The 19,458-nt window shown below is 50.4% G+C and overlaps 1 protein-coding gene across 3 annotated transcripts in view; it reads right to left on the bottom strand.

Annotated features, from left to right (window-relative positions):
• The window catches only part of ADCYAP1R1 (ADCYAP receptor type I), a 49,927-nt gene that overhangs the window by 9,902 nt on the left and 20,567 nt on the right, over nt 1–19,458 (bottom strand). For all 3 annotated transcript variants that reach the window (XM_056118086.1, XM_056118087.1, XM_056118088.1), the window contains exons 6-12: nt 19,029–19,138; nt 18,448–18,545; nt 18,133–18,265; nt 16,979–17,132; nt 16,413–16,473; nt 15,762–15,831; nt 3,855–3,946 (exon numbers count right to left, since the gene is read on the bottom strand). In XM_056118086.1, coding sequence (XP_055974061.1) covers nt 3,855–3,946; nt 15,762–15,831; nt 16,413–16,473; nt 16,979–17,132; nt 18,133–18,265; nt 18,448–18,545; nt 19,029–19,138 — 718 coding nt within the window. The remainder of the gene's footprint in view (nt 1–3,854; nt 3,947–15,761; nt 15,832–16,412; nt 16,474–16,978; nt 17,133–18,132; nt 18,266–18,447; nt 18,546–19,028; nt 19,139–19,458) is intronic.

Raw genomic sequence — 19,458 nt, 5'->3', positions numbered from 1 at the left:
AGCTGGACAGAGGCTGCGCTGGGTTAGACTGTGACATCACCAGCTCGCCCTTTACCCTGCAGGACACTGGAGACCTGGATACAGATAGACTTCCTGACCGCCTGCCAGGTGCAACTCCCAGTGTTCAGCTGGCAGTGTGTGTGTGGGGGAGGGTGGGGGGGGGGGGGGGACAGGAGGGTCCTACTGGGAATGAATGAGGTCACTTCTGCAGAGTTGGGCTATGGGGTTCCCAGCAAATCAGAGTCAGTCATTTCTGAACCAACAGACCCTCAGGAAAAGGCTGGCTAGCCCTAACTGTAACCCAGCCCCTCCAAGTCGACCCCACAGGCTGATCCCAACCCAGCCAGCACTCTAGGTCTGACAATGGCCATGGTCATTGGCATGTGGCCTGTGGCTCATGGCGTGGTCCCTGACCCATGACCCATGGCTATGGTCCCTGACGCATGACCTGTGGCCGTGGTTCCTGACCTGTGACCCATGGCGGTGGTCCCAAACCCATGACCCATGGCCGTCCCTGACCAGCGACCCGCGGCCACGGTCCCTGACCTGTAACCCGTGACCCATAGTTGTGGTCGTGGACCCTGACCCATGGCCCATGGCCATGGTCCCTGACCCATGACCCATGGCGATGGCCATAGCTCTAGTCCCTGATCCATGACCCGTGGCTGTGGCCATAGTCCCTGACCCGTGGCCGTGGTTCCTGACCTGTGACCCATGGCCGTGGTCCCTAACCCATGACCCATGGCTGTCCCTGGCTCATGACCCATGGCTATGGCCATAGCCCTGGTCCCTGACCCATGACCCATGGCCATGGCCATGGTCCCTGACCCATGACCCATGGCCATGGCCATGGTCCCTGACCCATGACCCATGGCCATGGCCATGGTCCCTGACCCATGACCTGTGGCCATGATCCCTGGCCCATGGCCCGTGGCCCAGCCCAGCCACACACTCCACTAGCAGCATCCAGCGGGCAGTGTGGGGGGCTGGGTGCCACCGTCGCCTACACATCCTTTGAGGCTGGCTCGAGAGCACCGTTCTCGTCCACAGAGGACAGCCCTGGTGAGCGACCTACAGGAAAGGGAGTGAATGCTGCTCTGAGGGCACAGGCGGGGGCTCCTCTCGGGCTTTCTTGGGGGCTCCTGGGTTTAAGTTTGTTCTGGAAACAGAGGAAAAAACCAAAAGCTGTTGTGGGCAGATGCGCGGGGGCCTCTTGGTTAGCACATAACTTGGGGGCACTAAGGGCTTCAGACACTGTCCCAGAATCTTCCTCCCCACAATACCCTGGGATGTCTCCACCTCCCTCTTGTCCCCTGGACACCGCTGCTCAGGGCAGGCCACACAGGACTGGCGCCCCTGTTTATCATGACTTCATTTAGGGAGCAACACCTGCCAGTGCTGGGGGCTGCTTCCGACTCAGTGCTGAGGGCTGCTCCCAGCAGTGTTCAGAAGCAGTGCTGCTTCTGTTTGAAGAGCTCACGCTCAGCCCTGGAGGAGGCCCCGGGAAGCCTCATTCATGAGCTGGGGTGAGCTCTTCCTGTCCCCTGAGGTCCCTGAGGACAGACGGTGACCCGGCTTCCTTCCCACAGCCCAATCTACTCTGGCCACTGTGTCCCTCTGCTGTATTTACCATGCAGTGCCCAGCCTGCAAGGTCACCGTGCAGGCACTGTCCCGTCACTCTGACTACGGCTCCCAGCCCCTGGCACATGCCTTGGACCCAGGGGTCTCCTGACCCCAATACTCTGGAGAATTTAGTGCAGTCAAGCTGATTTCTTATCCTGCCCTGCTGCCCATATCCATCAGAGTTCTGATGCTGGAGGCTCAAAACTAGCAGAGCTTTCTCTCTAGTAAGGATTTACTGAGACTGCAAGGGGATGATGGTAAATGATTCTGATTCTGACTTGGTCCTGAGCTTGTGGGTAAGTGTGAAATCCATAGGCTAATGAGAAACTGTTCTTGTCTATGTGCAAACCATGTGCTGATTACCAGTGGTTCTTAACAATCACCAGGAAGGCCTGACAGGACACTACAGCATCCACCTGTCCAACCCCATGCTCCTCCCCACCGGCCCTAGAGTCTTGCCCAGCTGGGACCGAGTGCCTGAGCCAGTGACATGCACTCTGGGGCCAGAGGAGGGACCTAATTTAGCCTTTGAGTCCCCGTGTGTGCATCCCTCTGTGGGCGAAGCAGAAGGAAGCAGCAGGGCCCTAGAGAAAGGACCAGAGCCCCTCAGAGGAAACAGACCCTGCTCCCGAGAAGAGGCAAGTGAGGAGATGTAGGGGCTGAACGGAGCATGAGGCAGATGTAGCAATCCACAAACCGTAACCTCTGGGATCACGCTGAAAACGAACCCCACTCCAGCAAGAGAAACTAGGGCCCAGCCCAAGCTCCTGATCCCTCACGTGGGACAGGAAATGACGGGAACAGTCAGGTCCCGCTTGCTGGGTCCCTGGACCCAAGCAGGGGGACCTGCAGACAGCTCCTCGCAGAGTACCCCCCCCCATGCCACTGGCCCCACTGAGGTATGGGCACTTTATGACTCTTGAATGCAAAGTTTTGGGGGTACCTCTTTAAAAAGTAGGGGGTTGCTGAGAAATAAAAATGTAAAAATAGTAAAAGATAACTACCAGCTGGCAAAAAAAGAGAGAAGGTCTTTTCTGACATAGCAAACTGTTTGTTAAATAGAGAAATCGAAGTTGACCCAAGCCAGTTCCTGGGCCAATGTCCCAACCCCAGGCGGGGATCCCACAGGGCAGGTGTCCTGGCTGAGCAGAGGGCAAGTGCTGCTCCCAGGGGAAGTCCGGGGCCGCGGGAATGGGAGAAAGTTGCTTCCTGTTTTCCCACTCTCTGGGGGAAACAGCAGGCAGGGAGCACTCTGAGAAGGTTCTCTGCCTTCTCAATTGGGCACTGGGCAGCCATCAAGGTTCTGGACCACAGTGGGCTGGTCTCTGGGGAAGGACAGCCTAAGATCCCAAGGATGCTAAGAAAATAGCCCCACACCTTCTAGCTCATTCCTTTCTGAAGAAGCTGAGAACCACGGAAAGCCTATGGCATCTGTCTGGCCAGAGATGAGTCTACAGACTTGCAGGTTCTCTGTGCCCACTTGGGACTGACTTGCCCCGAGGGACTGACTTTCCTCTGCAGCAGCAGACAGCCACGCTCTGGTCTGCAGGGCAAGAACGGAGAGGTGGAAGGTGTCCAACATGGTTTCAGAAAGGGTGGATGCTGGAAAGAGAGCCAGCAGGGAGGGGAGGTGGAAAACAGGCCTGGGGAGCAACTTGTAGAGAGACACAGAAGTGGAGAAAACCCTCCATTCAACAGTGCGAGGCTGCCCTGGGCAAGTGACCCCAGGAGGCACAGCAAGCATTCCTCTGTGGGAGCAGAGAGCTGCAGGAGCAAGAGTACAGCCGTGCTCAGCAGGAGAGAAGGCATCCCCATCTCCCACATCCAGACTAGCCAGAATTAGTGGAAGGAGGAAGAGAGGAAGGAGGTGGCAGGCCAAGCCGTGCCCCAAGTGTATTCAGGAACTTTCTTCCACAATCCCCAAAGGGGATCCCCAAAGGAAATGCAGCTTCTGTTCACCTGAGACCCTGACTACCTAGGGCATCTGGTGCTGTCCAAATCCTGTTATTCCTCAGATGATAGGGATGCCCCTAAGGTGGCTGAAGGATGGGAGGGCAACTATGTTGGAAAAGAATTTTAATCGGAAAAAAATGTGTCTTGCAAATGTTCCTGCTAGGGAACCCCATCAGCAAGCCCAGACCTTCTCCTCCTGAGAGCCAATGGAGGGTGGGGGAGGGGGCACAGAGCTGTGGAAGGGGCCCACAGCATGTGTTCACCCAAGGGTACTTACAAGTAGATGCTGGACTCGTTTCCTCCCATGTCCGGAGACTGAAGTTTCTGCACCAGGATGACAATGATGCCAATGAAGAGCACAAAGTTAACCTAAGAGAGAACACAGACAAGGCAGGTGGTAATGGTGGTAGGAACAGAGACCAGACTCCTTGCAGATACCCAGACTCCTCCCTGCTCCCCAGTCATTCAAGGTCCCACGTGGAACTGGGGACGTGGGTGATGGGAAGTGTGCACTGGTGAAGGAACGGTGTTGGAACATTATATGACCGAAACCCTATCATGAACAACCTTGTACTGTGTATCTCCCGGTGATTCAATTACAAATAAAAAATTTCCATGTGGACTTGTAGACCAAGATGGCAGCATAAGGCTACTCACTGATCCTCTCTCCAGTCTTCACCCGGATCCCTTGCACTAGCAGAAGAGAGAGAATTATTGCACTTGAGTACTGGGAAACAGGAAAGAGTATCATAAGTGAGCCAGGAAAGTGAGCCATGTCCAGAAGAGAAAAAAGCAAAGTGGGTCAAGGTGATGGAAAATACTTGTGACCCCAAATAGGTAGAGTAGAGGCTACTGCAGATGCAGAGAGCTGTCCTCTGGAAAGACTCCAAGTTCAATGGCACGGACTATGGGAAACTGGAAGGGACAATCATAAACCTCATTAATTAAAGGGCTGCCTGGGAAACAGCAGCCACACCAGTGGCCTGCAGATAAAGATCAGGGACAAACACTCTCCAAACAAAGTGGGAAGCTTGTGTACTCTGATAAAGGATGAGGAAAAGAAGCAAATAAATAGAAATGAGAGTTAATGAAAGGACCATTCAGCAACACTGTCTGGGTGCCGCTGAAACAGTGCTCAGAAGGGGGAAAATAAAAGGAGAGCAACATAGAAGGAAAACAGCGCCCCTTCCATTCAGGTACAGCCCGCCCCCAAGGTCTGGGACTTTCTCTGGGCATGCGCAGCTAGCTCGATCTCATAGGACAGCCTGTTTTTTCCCCTGATCTGCGCGGGACAGGAACCGAGCCCACCTCCCAGCAACAAAGCTGAAGGTCTCTGCGAACTGAACTCTCTCCCCTTCCATTCAGGTACAGCCCGCCCCCAAGCCCTGGGACTTTCTCTGGGCATGCGCAGCTAGCTTGATCTAGCCGGTTTTTTCCCCTGATCTGCGGGGGACCAGCGCAGGGACCCTTTCCAGAGCTGCAGCTGCTAATGCGGCCGTGAAATATTCTCTCACTACATATGCCCTAGGAACCATAAGCTACCTTCTTAGATGGAATCTTCTCTATTTTAGCTCAGCCACTAGAAACTCAGTAGCCAATAACTGATAAGCCTATCTCAACTCACACTGCATATCAAGCAGAATAGTAACAGTGAACATGAAGGATTAAACCACACGTCTCACAATGGTAAAGCAACACAAAAGCCCACCAAACTTTCTTATTGAAGAGGCTAGCCCAGAAGACATCAACAGTACTGTAGTGTTAGACAACCTCTCTGACAAGGAATTCAGAAGGGAGCTACTTAGGATGCTTAGGGAACTAAAAGAAACAATGGAAAGCAATGCCAATAAAAGAAAAGAGGATTTGTAGAAATGAGGAAAATGCAATCGGAAATGTCAGACCTGAAAAACCTGGTAGGCGAATTGAAAAACTCAGTGGAAGGCCTCAGAAGCAGAGTAACAGCCGCTGAGAACATAATCAGTGAGCTCAAAGATGAAGTTCAGAGACTCTCCAGGAACGAACAGAAAATGGAAAAGAGACTCACTATTCGGGAACAGATGGCAAGAGAAGATCGTGATGAAGCCAAGAGGGCTAATGTAAGAATTATTGGAGTCCTAGAGGGACAGGAAGAAAACCTTGATGAAGAAGAAACTGTCAAAGACATCATTGCTACAACGTTTCCAGAGCTGAAGAAAACTTGTGACCACATTCAGGAGGCCCGAAGGGTACCAGCTAGAAGAAATCCGAACAAAAATACCCCAAGACACATTCTGATCAAAATGACCAAAGCCTTAGACAGAGACAAAATTCTGAAAGCAGCAAGATCAAAGAAAGAAATCTCTTATAAAGGAGCATCCTTAAAATTCACAGCTGATTTTTCTGATGAAACCCTCATGGCCCGAAAACAGTGGTGGAACATAGTGAAAAAACTCAATGAAATAAATGCCTCCCCAAAACTACTTTACCCAGCGAGACTGTCATTCATAATAGAAGGAACAACACACAGTTTCACAAACTACAGCTCAGGAACTTCATAGACTCAAAACCATGGTTACAAGAACTAAATGGGCTACTTTAAGGCAAGAAAGGCCCCTCAAATAAACCAAATTTCAACAGAACAATGGGGCAAAATCCCATAACAATAATCTCTCTCAATGTCAATGGGCTAAACGCACCAATTAAAAGACATAGAGTAGCAGGATGGATTAGAAAATTGAACCCAACATTCTGCTGCCTGCAAGAAACACATCTCAATAGTCAAAGCAAACACAGACTCAGAGTCAAAGGCTGGAAAACAATCCTACAGGCAAACAGCTCCCATAAAAAAGCTGGGGTAGCCATCCTAATATCAGACCACATCGATTTCAGAGTGAGGAAGGTCATAAGAGACAGTGAAGGCCATTTCTTATTGATCAAAGGATCTGTACAACAGGAAGAACTTACAATAATAAATGTATATGCACCTAATGAGAGACCAGCAAAGTACTTAAAACAACTACTCATAGATTTGGAAAAAGACATCAATAGCAACACAATACTAGTGGGAGACTTCAACACCGCTTTGTCACCTCTTGATAGATCAACCAGACTCAAGCTTAGCAAGGACATACTTCATCTGAGGGAAACAATGGAAGAAAGGGACTTGGTAGATATATACAGGACACTTCATCCACAAAAAGCTGAATACACATTCTTCTCAAGCGTACATGGAACATTCTCCAAGATAGACCACGTGCTGAGCCACAAAACATGCCTCCATAAAATTAAGAAGATAGAGATTGTGTCAACAATCTTCTCAGACCATAATGCGCTGAAATTAGAAGTAAATCACACACACAAACAGAAAACTAAATCAAACACCTGGAAATTAAACAGTGCGCTATTGAACAACGGTGGCTTAGAAAGGAAATCAAAGAGGAAATCAAAAGATTCCTAGAAACGAATGAAAATGAGAACACGAGTTACCAAAACTTATGGGACACAGCAAAAGCTGTGTTAAGACGAAAGTTTATAGCTCTACAAGCATTCCTCAGGAAGGAGGAGCGAGCACACATAAGTAACCTAACCTCACAGCTTAAGAACTTGGAAAAGGACCAAAAAAAGGATAACAACCCGAACAGGAGAAAGGAAATAATAAAACTCAGAGCAGAGATTAACGAGATGGAAACCCAAAAAACAATCCAAAAGATCAATGAAACCAAGAGCTGGTTCTTCGAGATAATTAACAAGATCGATAAGCCTCTAGCAAAACTCACAAAGAAAGGGAGAGAGAAAACCCTAATAAACCAAATCAAAAATGAAAAGGGGGTCATTACAACAGAAACTACAGAAATTCAAAGGATCCTCAGGGAGTACTTTGAGAAGCTTTATGCCACGGAACATCAAAACTTCGAGGAAATGGATAAATTCCTAGACTCCTACAGACTTCCAAGGCTGAACCAAGAAGACCTGGAATACCTGAACAGACCTATCACCATCAAGGAAATTGAAATGGTAATAAAAAGTTTCCCCAAGCACTAAAGTCCTGGCCTGGATGGATTCACTAGTGAATTCTTCCAAATCTTTAAAGAGGATTTACTCCCAATCCTCTTTAAACTTTTCCATGAAATTGAAATTTCAAAAACACTTCCGAACAGTTTCTACAAAGCAAATATCACACTGATACCAAAAGCAGACAGAGATACCACAAAGAAAGAGAATTACAGACTGATATCCCTGATGAACACAGATGCAAAGATCCTCAACAAACTATTAGCAAATAGAATCCAACTACTCATCAAGAAGATCATACACCATGACCAAGTAGGATTAATCCCAGGGATGCAAGGATGGTTTAACATTCGGAAATCAATCAACATAATCCATCATATCAAGAAAAGAAAAGATAAAAAGCATATGATTATATCAATAGATGCAGAGAAAGCATTTGACAAGATCCAGCACCCCTTTATGATGAAAACCCTAGCCAAAATGGGTATAGAGGGGACTTTCCTCAACATAATTAAAGCCATCTACCACAAGCCTACAGCAAGCATCATCCTCAATGGGGAAAAACTGAGAGCCTTCCCTCTAAGATCAGGGACGAGACAAGGATGCCCACTATCTCCACTGCTGTTCAATATAGTACTGGAAATACTTGCAATAGCGATTAGGCAAGAAAAAGATATTAAGGGCATTCAGGTAGGAAAGGAAGAAATCAAGCTCTCACTATTTGCAGATGATATGATACTATACTTAGAGAACCCAATAACCTCCACCAAAAAACTCCTAGAAACAATAGACTTGTATAGTAAAGTTGCAGGCTATTAAAATCAATACCCAAAAGTCCATGGCTTTCCTATACGCAAACAGTGAGAGAGAAGAAAGCGACATGAAAAAAACAATCCCGTTCACAATTGTGCCCCAGAAAATCAAGTACCTAGGAATCAGCTTAACTAAGGAAGTAAAGGACCTGTACAAAGAAAACTACAAAATGCTACTTCAGGAAATAAAAGAGGACATGAGGAAATGGAAAAATATCCCCTGCTCATGGGTCGGGAGACTTAACATTGTCAAAATGGCAATACTACCGAAAGCATTGTATAAATTCAATGCAATCCCTATAAGGATACCCATGACATTCTTCAAAGAAATGGAGCAAACACTCTTGAAATTTATATGGAACAATAAGCCCCCACGAATAGCTAAAGCAATTCTTGGGAAAAAGAAAATGGGAGGAATCAACCTCCCGAACTTCAAACTGTACTACAAAGCAGTAATAATTAAAACAGCATGGTACTGGAACAAAGGCAGAACTGCAGACCAATGGAACAGGGTTGAATACACTGACATCTCTCCTCAATCATATGCTCATCTAATCTTTGATAAAGGTGCAAGTAATGTGAAGTGGAGTAAGGAAAGCCTCTTTAATAAATTGTGTTGGCATCACTGGACGGCTACATGCAAAAAAATAGGCTCAGAACTCTGCCTAACACCATGTACAAAAGTAAGATCAAAATGGATTAAAGACCTCAACATCAGACCAGAAACCATAAGGTACATTGAAGATAAAGTTGGCAAAACCCTCCATGACATTGAAGCTAATGGTATCTTCAAAGATGCCACGCCACTGGCCGAGCAAGTGAAAACAGAGATAGATAAATGGGACTATCTTAAACTAAGAAGCTTCTGCACCTCCAAAGAAACAGTGACCAAAATACAAAGACAGTCTACAGAATGGGAAAGGATATTCACCGAATACACATCTGACAAGGGGTTGATATCGAGGATATACAAAATACTGGTTAAACTCCACAAGAAGAAAACATCCAACCCCATCCAAAAATGGGGCAATGAAATGAACAGAAACTTTCTCAAAGAAGAAATCCGAATGGCAAAAAAGCACATGAGAAAATGCTCTACATCATTAATCATCAGGGAGATGCAGATCAAAACCACAATGAGATACCATCTCACACCTCAGAGACTGGCCCACATCAAAAAGAACAAAAGCAACCGATGCTGGCGTGGATGTGGCGAGAAAGGGACACTCCTTCACTGTTGGTGGGAATGTCCACTGGTTCAGCCCTTCTGGAAAACAGTATGGACAATTCTCAAAAAATTAGAAATTGAGCTCCCATTTGACCCAGCAATACCACTCCTGGGAATATATCCCAGAGAGGCAAAAATGTATAGTCGAAGTGACATCTGCACTTGTTTGTTCATTGCAGCCCTCTTTACAATAGCCAGAAACTGGAAGAAACCTGAATGCCCAAGAACAGATGACTGGTTAAAGAAACTTTGGTACATCTACACAATGGAGTACTATGTAGCTCTTAGAAAAGATGAAGTCATGAAATTTACATACAAGTGGTACAATATGGAAAGTATCATGCTAAGCGAAATGAGTCAGAAAGAGAGGGATAGACATAGAAAGATTGCATTCATCTGGGGGATATAAAGTAACAAAGTATGAGATTAATACCCAAGAATAGCTGAGATCAGCACCAGGAGGATTACTCCATAACTTAGAGGCCAGCCGGGTATCCTAGAGGAAAGGGCTATTCAGATAGAGAAGGGAGCACCAAATAAAGGATGTTTGGAGGATCCTCCCAGGAGGGGAGATGCATGTCGAAAGTAAACTATGGACTGAACATGTTTGCCACTCAATGCCTCTTTTGCAGACCACAACACCCAAAAGGAGAGAGAGAACACAGGGGATTGCCCTGCCACAGAGACGGGGGGATGGGGGGATGGGGGTGGGAGGGATATTATCCATGGTGGCGGAAAATGGGCACTGGTGGAGGGATGGGTATCTGATCATTGTATAATTGAAACCAAAGCACAAAAAATTGTAAATCTACAACTTTAAAAAAAATAAAATAAAATAAAGGGGAAAAAAAAAAAATGCCGGGACTACAACTCCCAGGTAACCTCAGATTCCAGAAGTCACGCCCAGAGCCCGCCCCCCAGCGCCATCTTGACAGCATTTAGCCGAAGAGAAGGACAACATGGAGGGCGGGATCCACAGATCCCGAAGGAAAAAAAAAAAAAAAACAGGTTCCAAAAAGAGCCGAGATCATCGGAAAGTCCCAGATGGGGTAGGTACCGCATCCCGCCTCCCCCAGATGGAACCCCGGTGACCAGAAACCTCTACAAGCACAGCTCGAGTATGCGGGAACTAGGACCTTTCCTCAAAACCGCGCGGCCGCTTATGCGGCCGCGCGACATCTCTCTATATACAAAGTGATCCTAGGAAGTAAACCACCTAACGTTTCTCTCTGAAAATCATAGTTAAGCTTTGAGCACGGCCACAGCCCCAGAAACACAAGTACTTAATGCATAACCCAGCAGCTTGGAGCAGAAAAGTGAACGGGTTATGTGTTAACCCAGGCCATCAAGTCTGCCAGAGGGGAAAGGGTGTTGGTCCCTTCCGCCCTCCTCCCTCTGGAAAGAAAGGTGGCGGCCACATGGGAGCCTTGTGGACAGCAGGTATGAGCCGGGGGTGTGGGGGCGACTAAAACCTCATGGGAAGGGGGGCGTTCCGGTCCGTCCTTCACGCCCTACCGAGGCCACCAGTTGCCCCCCACGAGCGGCTCTCCAGCACGGCCACAGCCCCAGAAGCACAAGGACTTAATGCAGAACCCAACAGCTTGGAGCAGAAAAGTGAACGGACTATGCGTTAATCCAGGCCATCAAATCTGCTGGAGGGGAAAGGGTGTTGCCCCATTCGCCCTCTCCTCTCTGGAAAGAAAGATGGCGGCCACATGGGAGCCTTGTGGACAGCAGGCATGAGCCGGGGGAGCGGGGGCGACTAAAACCTCATGGGAAGGGGGGCGTTCCGGTCCGTCCTTCACGCCCTACCGAGGTCACCAGTTGCCCCCCACGAGCGGCTCTCCAGCACGGCCACAGCCCCAGAAGCACAAGGACTTAATGCAGAACCCAGCAGCTTGGAGCAGAAAAGTGAAAGGACTATGCGTTAATCCAGGCCATCATGTCTGCCCGGAGGGGAAAGGGTGTTGGTCCCTTCCGCCCTCCTCCCTCTGGAAAGAAAGGTGGCGGCCACATGGGAGCCTTGTGGACAGCAGGTATGAGCCAGGGGTGTGGGGGCGACTAAAACCTCATGGGAAGGGGGGCGTTCCGGTCCGTCCTTCACGCCCTACCGAGGCCACCAGTTGCCCCACACGAGTGGCTCTCCAGCACGGCCACAGCCCCAGAAACACAAGGATTTAATGCAGAACCCAACAGCTTGGAGCAGAAAAGTGAACGGACTATGCGTTAATCCAGGCCATCAAATCTGCTGGAGGGGAAAGGGTGTTGCCCCATTCGCCCTCTCCTCTCTGGAAAGAAAGATGGCGGCCACATGGGAGCCTTGTGGACAGCAGGCATGAGCCGGGGGAGTGGGGGCGACTAAAACCTCATGGGAAGGGGGGCGTTCCGGTCCGTCCTTCACACCCTACCGAGGCCACCAGTTGCCCCCCACGAGCGGCTCTCCAGCACGGCCACAGCCCCAGAAGCACAAGGACTTAATGCAGAACCCAGCAGCTTGGAGCAGAAAAGTGAAAGGACTATGCGTTAATCCAGGCCATCAAGTCTGCCAGAGGGGAAAGGGTGTTGCCCCATTCGCCCTCTCTTCTCTGGAAAGAAGGATGGCGGCCGCATGGGAGCCTTGTGGACAGCAGGTATGAGCCGGGGGTGTGGGGGCAACTAAAACCTCATGGGAAGGGGGGCGTTCCGGTCCGTCCTTCACGCCCTACCGAGGTCACCAGTTGCCCCCCACGAGCGGCTCTCCAGCACGGCCACAGCCCCAGAAGCACAAGGACTTAATGCAGAACCCAGCAGCTTGGAGCAGAAAAGTGAAAGGACTATGCGTTAATCCAGGCCATCATGTCTGCCCGGAGGGGAAAGGGTGTTGGTCCCTTCCGCCCTCCTCCCTCTGGAAAGAAAGGTGGCGGCCACATGGGAGCCTTGTGGACAGCAGGTATGAGCCGGGGGTGTGGGGGCGACTAAAACCTCATGGGAAGGGGGGCGTTCCGGTCCGTCCTTCACACCCTACCGAGGTCACCAGTTGCCCCCCGCGAGCGGCTCTCCAGCACGCCACAGCCCCAGAAGCACAGGGACTTAATGCAGAACCCGGCAGCTTGGAGCAGAAAAGTGAAAGGACTATGCGTTAATCCAGGCCATCATGTCTGTCCGGAGGGGAAAGGGTGTTGCCCCAGTCGCCTTCTCCTCTCTGGAAAGAAAGATGGTGGCCGCATGGGAGCCTTGTGGACAGCAGGTATGAGCCGGGGGAGTGGGGGGGCGACTAAAACCTCATGGGAAGGGGGTGTTTCGGTCCGCCCTTCACGCCCTACCGAGGCCACCGGTTGCCCCCCACTAGCGGCTCTCCAGCACGGCCACGACTCCAGAGCACAGAAACCAATTTCTTAACTATCTGACTTTCAGTATAAATACTTCCAGGGTCAATAAGTAAAATAGCAGAAATCCAAAACCAACATTTAATTCTTGAACCCAGCTGTAGAAAGCAAATCACGTCACAATGCTTTTTCAGCATGTCTGATTTGGGGGGGGGGTAAACTCTAAATTATAGTGGTGAATCTTTTATTGAAACAATGAATCTAATCAAAGCAGATAGAGTGTTAACTAGAATTCATCTGCCCCACAGGGACTGGGAGGGGTGGGGGGTGGGGTTTTATTGGGGTTCTTCATGGTAAAAAAAGAAGTGTTGGTAAAGGGAAATGTGTTTGATATTTGCATGACTGAGACCTAGACCTGAAAGCTTTGTAACCTTTCCCAGGGTGATTCAATAAATAAAAAAAAATAAAAAAAAATAAAATAAAATAAAAAAAAAATAGATGATAACAACGGCCATAAACAATTTCTTTTTAGATTTCAGTTTCTTTACTTCTTGGGGATTTTTTAGGGAGTCGGTCTGTTTGCTTTTGGGGGTTGTTTTTAGTGAAGTAGATACATTTTATTTAGGAAAAAGGAAAGTAATGAGAGAGGAGCAGAAAGTCCCATAAAGTAACAGAGAGAAATATATACCCCCAGGAGGTGGCATAAGGGCAGCACTTCTTTTCTTTTTTTTTTTTTGTTTCTTATTTTTGGGGACCACAACCAGCAGTGCGCAAAGCTTACTTCTGGCTTGATTCTGTGCACAGAAATCACTTCTGGCAGGGCTCAGGGGATAATGTACAGTGTCAGGAATTGAACTGGGATCAGTTACAAGAAAGAAAAGCGCCCTACCCTTGGCATTATACCTCCAAGTTTCATTTGGTTTTCTCTTTTTTTTTTCCCTTTGGTGCTGAGGGCGGGCACAGGGGAGGGGAGTGATGTTAGGAGTAGAGACCAAACCCAGGACCTCATACATGCAAAGTGTGTCCTTGATCAGGGAGCTGCATGCCAGCCCTGGTGGCCATAAATGCTGGATGCCAGGAACACAGAAGAAAATGTAAATCTGTTATATTGAAGTGATAGCACAGCAGGTAGGGCATTTGCCTTGCATGCAGCTGACCCGGGTTCGATTCTCAGCATCCCATATGGTCCCCCGAGCCCTGACAGTAGTAATTCCTGAGTGCATGAGCCAGGAGTAAGTAACCCCTCTGCAACTCCGGATGTGACCAAAAAAAGTTGTTATATTAATAGATAAAAAAATAAGCTATAATCATGGCGCAAAAGAGAGTTCACCAAGAGAAACATCAACAAAGACGTGGAGACTGAGGGTGTCTGTCCTCTACTCTGTAGGGGAGGGCAATTTGCTATGTAAGAATAAAACAAATGTAGACCCTCTTTGCTCCGGAAATTCCTATTCTAGGCACTTAAAGACATTCATGCACGCTCAGAGGCTGAACAAACGCCCAGAAGTTTACTCATTTTACCATTCATCATGATAAGGAAAAATAGGAATTCTAGAAATGTCCACCACTAAGAACGGTCACTTCAGTAAATGTTTCCAAAATATCTCTGCTAAAAATTCACACCAGTTTCTGACACTGAAAGGAGCTGGCAATAGAAACTTCCCAAATGTAGTGTAGGAAGGCTGCAACAGACATTAGCAAATAATCATCCTCAGCAAAACCAAGGAATAAATTCCAGGTATGTTGAAAGGAAAGAGGTCAAACTCTCTTCGTTTATGGATTATGCAATTTCTGCCTAGAAAGTCCACATGTAATCCAAGAGTAAAGGGATAAGGATAAGAAAATTTAGAAAGGTAAACAAGAAAAGAAAAAAAATACACATAAGGAATAAGTTCCCTACAGATTAGTAGTAACCCACTAGTAAATGTGGCCCAAAAAGCAAAAAGAGAAAAAAAAGTGATATATAATAATCCAGTCCATAAAATATTTCAAAATAATATTTTTATATACTTTTCAAACACTTTTGGGCCACACCCAGTGGTGTTCAGGGGTTACCCCTGGATCTGCACTCAGGAATTACTCCTGGCAGTACACAGGGAACCTCTGGAATGCTGGGGATCAAACACAGGTCAGCCATGTGCAAGGCAAATCCCAACCCGTTGTGCTATAAATCCGGCCTAGAATACTTTTATGTATTAATTTGCACAGGGCATCCAAAAACAAGAAACAAAGCTTAGAATCCATTTTGTTAAACCCAATTTTTGTCTATACAAAAATCTCAAAATCTTAGATATACAATTTCAACATGTCTAATAGATTGGGCTAGGAAAATGGCAAATAATAAATAAACAAGAAATTAGTAGCACTGTCCTCCCACTGTTCATCGATTTGCTCGAGCGGACCCAGTTACATCTCCATTGTGTTGTTACTTGTTGTTACTGTGTTTGGCATATCGAATACATCACGGGTAGCAAGAAATAAGTAGAAATAAAAAAAAACTGCCAACTAATGTCTGAAAGAATATTTCACGGCACTATATGTGCAAAAAAGATGTGCATAAAGACAAAGAGAACTGCCATCATCTCCTCTAAGACTGAGCAAACTGTGAAATGATACTGCAAGTGCAGAAAATGACTGGAGCACACCCTTTGTGACTCCAGAATTCTACTTCTAGGGAGTCTGTCTCAGGGAATTTTCACACAGGTACAAAACTGTGATCAAAACAGCACACAAAGGGCAAAATATAATGCTGCCAAGAAAAAGGAGGAGGTTGGTTTGTGCAGTGAGTTCCTTCTTTCATCCCCTTCATGCCTGTCTGCCCGGGCCCATCTCTGCCCATGGACACTCACCATGATGGAACCAACAACAGGGCCTTTGATCACCCACCAGAGGGCTGTGTTGTCGTTCATATCCCAGCAGCTACAAGAAAGAAGTGAAGTTACTCCCAGCACATCTGAACACAGAGTCCCTGGGCCCCCCTACAGTCCCCAAGGATGCAGCTGACTCTGCAGCTTCTAGTGAGAGCAGAACTACCCATACTTCCCTGTCAGGAGGGGACTCAGAGCCCGCGAGCCAGGGGGCCAACCACAGCCCCAAGCAAAGGGCCAAGCCCCCCCTCATATCTAGCGCTCCTAAGCCCAAGAGATGGACCACCAGGAGTAGGGTCAGGAGGTCTTGTTTGACCCCCAGCACCACATGGTCCCCAGAGCACAGCCGGGAGCAACCCCTGAGCACAGGCTGGAGTGGCCCCCCAGAACCACCAGCTGTGGCCCCCAAGCCCAAATCACCGACAAACAAAAGCAGACAGGGAGCCCCTGACTCGCCCAGGACTCCTCCCTGGCTACCCACGTGCCAAACACACGCACGAGTGGGCTGGTGCCCATGTGGATTGCTGTGGTCAGCCCTGGGCTGGGGACTGAGTGAGGGGCCAGGCTGCTGTGGGGGGCGTGGTGGAGGCAGAGCAGACCCCAGGGCCCAGGTGGGGTCTCGAGGACACTCACCCTGTGTTGTCGCAGTAGAGCCGCAGCACAGCCCACACCGTCACACACACCGTGGGGGTCCCTACAGGGCCAGACAGGAGAAAGCCAGCGACCCCCGGTCTCTCTCAGACCCGACTCCAGGGCCCCATGCCACCTCAGACGTGAGGCGTGGGTATGCATCCTTCCAGACCCGGAACACAAGAGACAGTCTCTCCAGACTCCCTCTGTTCCCTCTCCTTTCTCGATCTCTCTATCTCTGTCTGTCTCCCTCCACCTCCTCTCTCCTTCTCCTCTATCTCTGTCTCTCTTCGTCCCCTCTCTCCATCTCTTCTCTCTGTCTCTGTCTCTCTCTGTCTCCACACTTCATCTCCTCTCTCTGTCTCTGTCTCTGTCTCTCTCTCTCTGTCTCTCCATCTCCTCTCTCTCTCTGTCTCTCTCTGTCTCTGTCTCTGTCTCTGTCTCTCTCTCCCCACCTGGCCCTCCCTCCTCTCTGGCTTCATGGATCAGGAATGAGAAACAGTCCTTGCCCTGCCCAGCACACACCTGATGGCAAGGTCACGCCTGCCCAGGCCCAGTCTGTGACCTACCCCAGCCGATGATGGTGTACCAGTAGAAGTACGTCCGCTCAGGGAAGAAGGTTTCCACCAGCAGGGTGAAGAGGTACAGGCCCTCGATGAACAGCCAGAAGTAGTTGGAGACGACGCAGTAGTGGAAGAACACCATTACCGCCTTGCACTCCACCTGCAGGGAGCCCAGCTGCGGAGGGATGCCGGGCCGCCTCCCCGTGGCCCCAGGAGGCCTGCAACCAGCCCCATGTGCTCGGAGGAATAGGCCCAAACCCTCGAGGCTGGCAGACCCGTCCTTCCTGGGCTGAACGAGTGGAACACGGCAGACGGGTGCAGAGTTCGAGCTCAGGGTGGGGCACCTGGATGCAGCCAAGGCCTGTCCGCTGCCTGAGCACGCAGAAGCAGCCCCCAGGGTCAGGCAGGAGCTCTGAGCACTGACACACTCAGGTCAGCCTGCACAGGGCACCAAGGCCCAGGGATGCTCAGGGCTCCCCCCCGTGCACATTACCCCCATTTTCTGGTCTTGCCCCTGTCCCTGCAGCGGAACAGTAGTGGGGTGCGGGGTGCCCGGGGATGTGGGGGGTGCCCGGGGACGTGGGGGATGCCCGGGGACAGAGACATCCTACAGGCCCAGAAGCCCAGATGCGTCCGGAGCACCATGTTCTAGACTGTTCTTTCTGCCCTCCACCTCCCAAGTCCATCCTCTCTGAAGACCTCCAGAGCATGAGACTGGGGGGATGACCTGGGGACCCCAGGCCCCCGCTAGGCTGAATGACAAGATCTCTCCCGGGGCCTCCCCCTCGGGCCGTCTTTCGGGGTCCCTCCCTGACTATGAACCCTCCTGGTCACCCCTTGGCCTCACCAATGCCTCATCCTCTAGGCAAACCCCAGGCGGATGGTGGGGTGCCAGAAAGGAAGTGGGACAGGTTCAGGGAGCAGTGAGGATGGAGGGACGGGGGTGCCAGGACAGACGGAGGGATGGGGGGCAGCAGGAGGATAGGAGGGGTGCCAGGCAGAGAGGAAAGGATGGAGGTATGCCAGGAGGCGGGGAAGGACTCAGGGTGCTGGGCAGGGAAGGTGGGACAGAGTGCGGGCAGGGAGGGAGGGAGGGAGTGTGGGCAGGGAGGGAGGGACAGGGGTGCGAGCCAAGGCAGGTGGGCCTGGCGCTGACTCACAGTAGAGATGGAGCAGTGGTTGCTGTCCTGCTCAGCATAGAGGATCCAGTCCTTGATGAAGACCGAGATGGCCCGCAGCATGAAGGACACGAACAGGTTCATGTGGATGAAGTTGCGGGTGCAATGCAGCTTCCTGCACCAGCAGGAGGGGGAGGAGGGGAGAGGCCTTCAACCCCACAGTTCCAGCTCCAGGCCTGGCTTCCCTCTGCCCTGTGGCCCGTGACCTCCCTCGCTCACACCAGGGATGAAGGTGGACCCGGGGGTGCCTGGGGACGGAGACAGCAGCAGGGGCATGCGGAGGGGCTGGGCTCTCACCGGAAGCGGCACAGGATGACCATGGCAGTGGTGAGCGTGACGAGGGACGTGCTGTAGCCCACCGTGTACAGCGCCTTCACTGACAGGTAGTAATAGTCCTGGGGCCAGACACAGACACTCAAGATCCCCTCTAGGCACGCCCCTCTGTCCCCTGCCAGGGCCAGCTGCCTGCAGGCCCTCTCCCCCTCTTCTCTTCTTCCCAGCCCACCTCCTCCACCTCCCCTGACACAACACACCCCGCTGGGCTGCACAGGCAGAGTTTGTCTGGCTGAATGCTGGCTGAATGCAGGATCTGACCAATGGGCACTGAGCCCCTAGCCTGAGAGCCCCAGCATTAGCCCGTCATTGTCCGTAGGTCACTGAAAGGCTGGGAGTCCCAGCAGAGCAGCCAGGAGGGTGGGCACCACAGGGTAGGGGCGGGAGACTCAGCCCAGGGCAGTGACTGAGTGACTCCGGCATCTGCAGGGGAACCCAAACTTCCTGTTTCCCAGCAGGAATAGAGACCCCTGGCAAGAACACCACCACCCCCGTCCAGTCTCCCCAGCCTCAGCCCTGAACCCCACTCGGGGGCTGGCGCTCACCTGGTCACCTGTCTCCCATTCATCATCAATGAACCCACACGCATCGAAGTAATGGGGGTAGGGCTCCGACCAGCCATCCTCCGTGCAGTTCCGGCTCACCACGCCCACATCTGCGGCAAAGCGAAACCCAATGAGGCCCCCGGAACAGCTCTCCAAGCACCCCAACTCCTCATTCAAAGCTCTCTGGGGGTCCAAGAGACTCTGAGGGGTAGGGTAGTCTTGCAAGTAGTGCCCCCAGGCTCAATCCCTGCAACATGCACGGTGCCCCTGAGCATCCCTGGGAGGGACCCCTAAGCACAGAGTCAGGAGTAAGCCCCAAGTACCACGCCCCACCCCCAAAGAATCAAACAAGAAAGAAACTTCTCTCCTCTGGTTTCCCCCTGCAATGCCAGGGATCGAACCCAGGGCTTCACACACAGTCCAGGTGCTC

Source organism: Sorex fumeus, unplaced genomic scaffold (genome assembly GCF_029834395.1).
Source record: "Sorex fumeus unplaced genomic scaffold, SorFum_2.1 ptg000037l, whole genome shotgun sequence".
Taxonomy (NCBI): domain Eukaryota; kingdom Metazoa; phylum Chordata; class Mammalia; order Eulipotyphla; family Soricidae; genus Sorex; species Sorex fumeus.
This window is presented reverse-complemented; position numbering and strand designations above follow the sequence as displayed.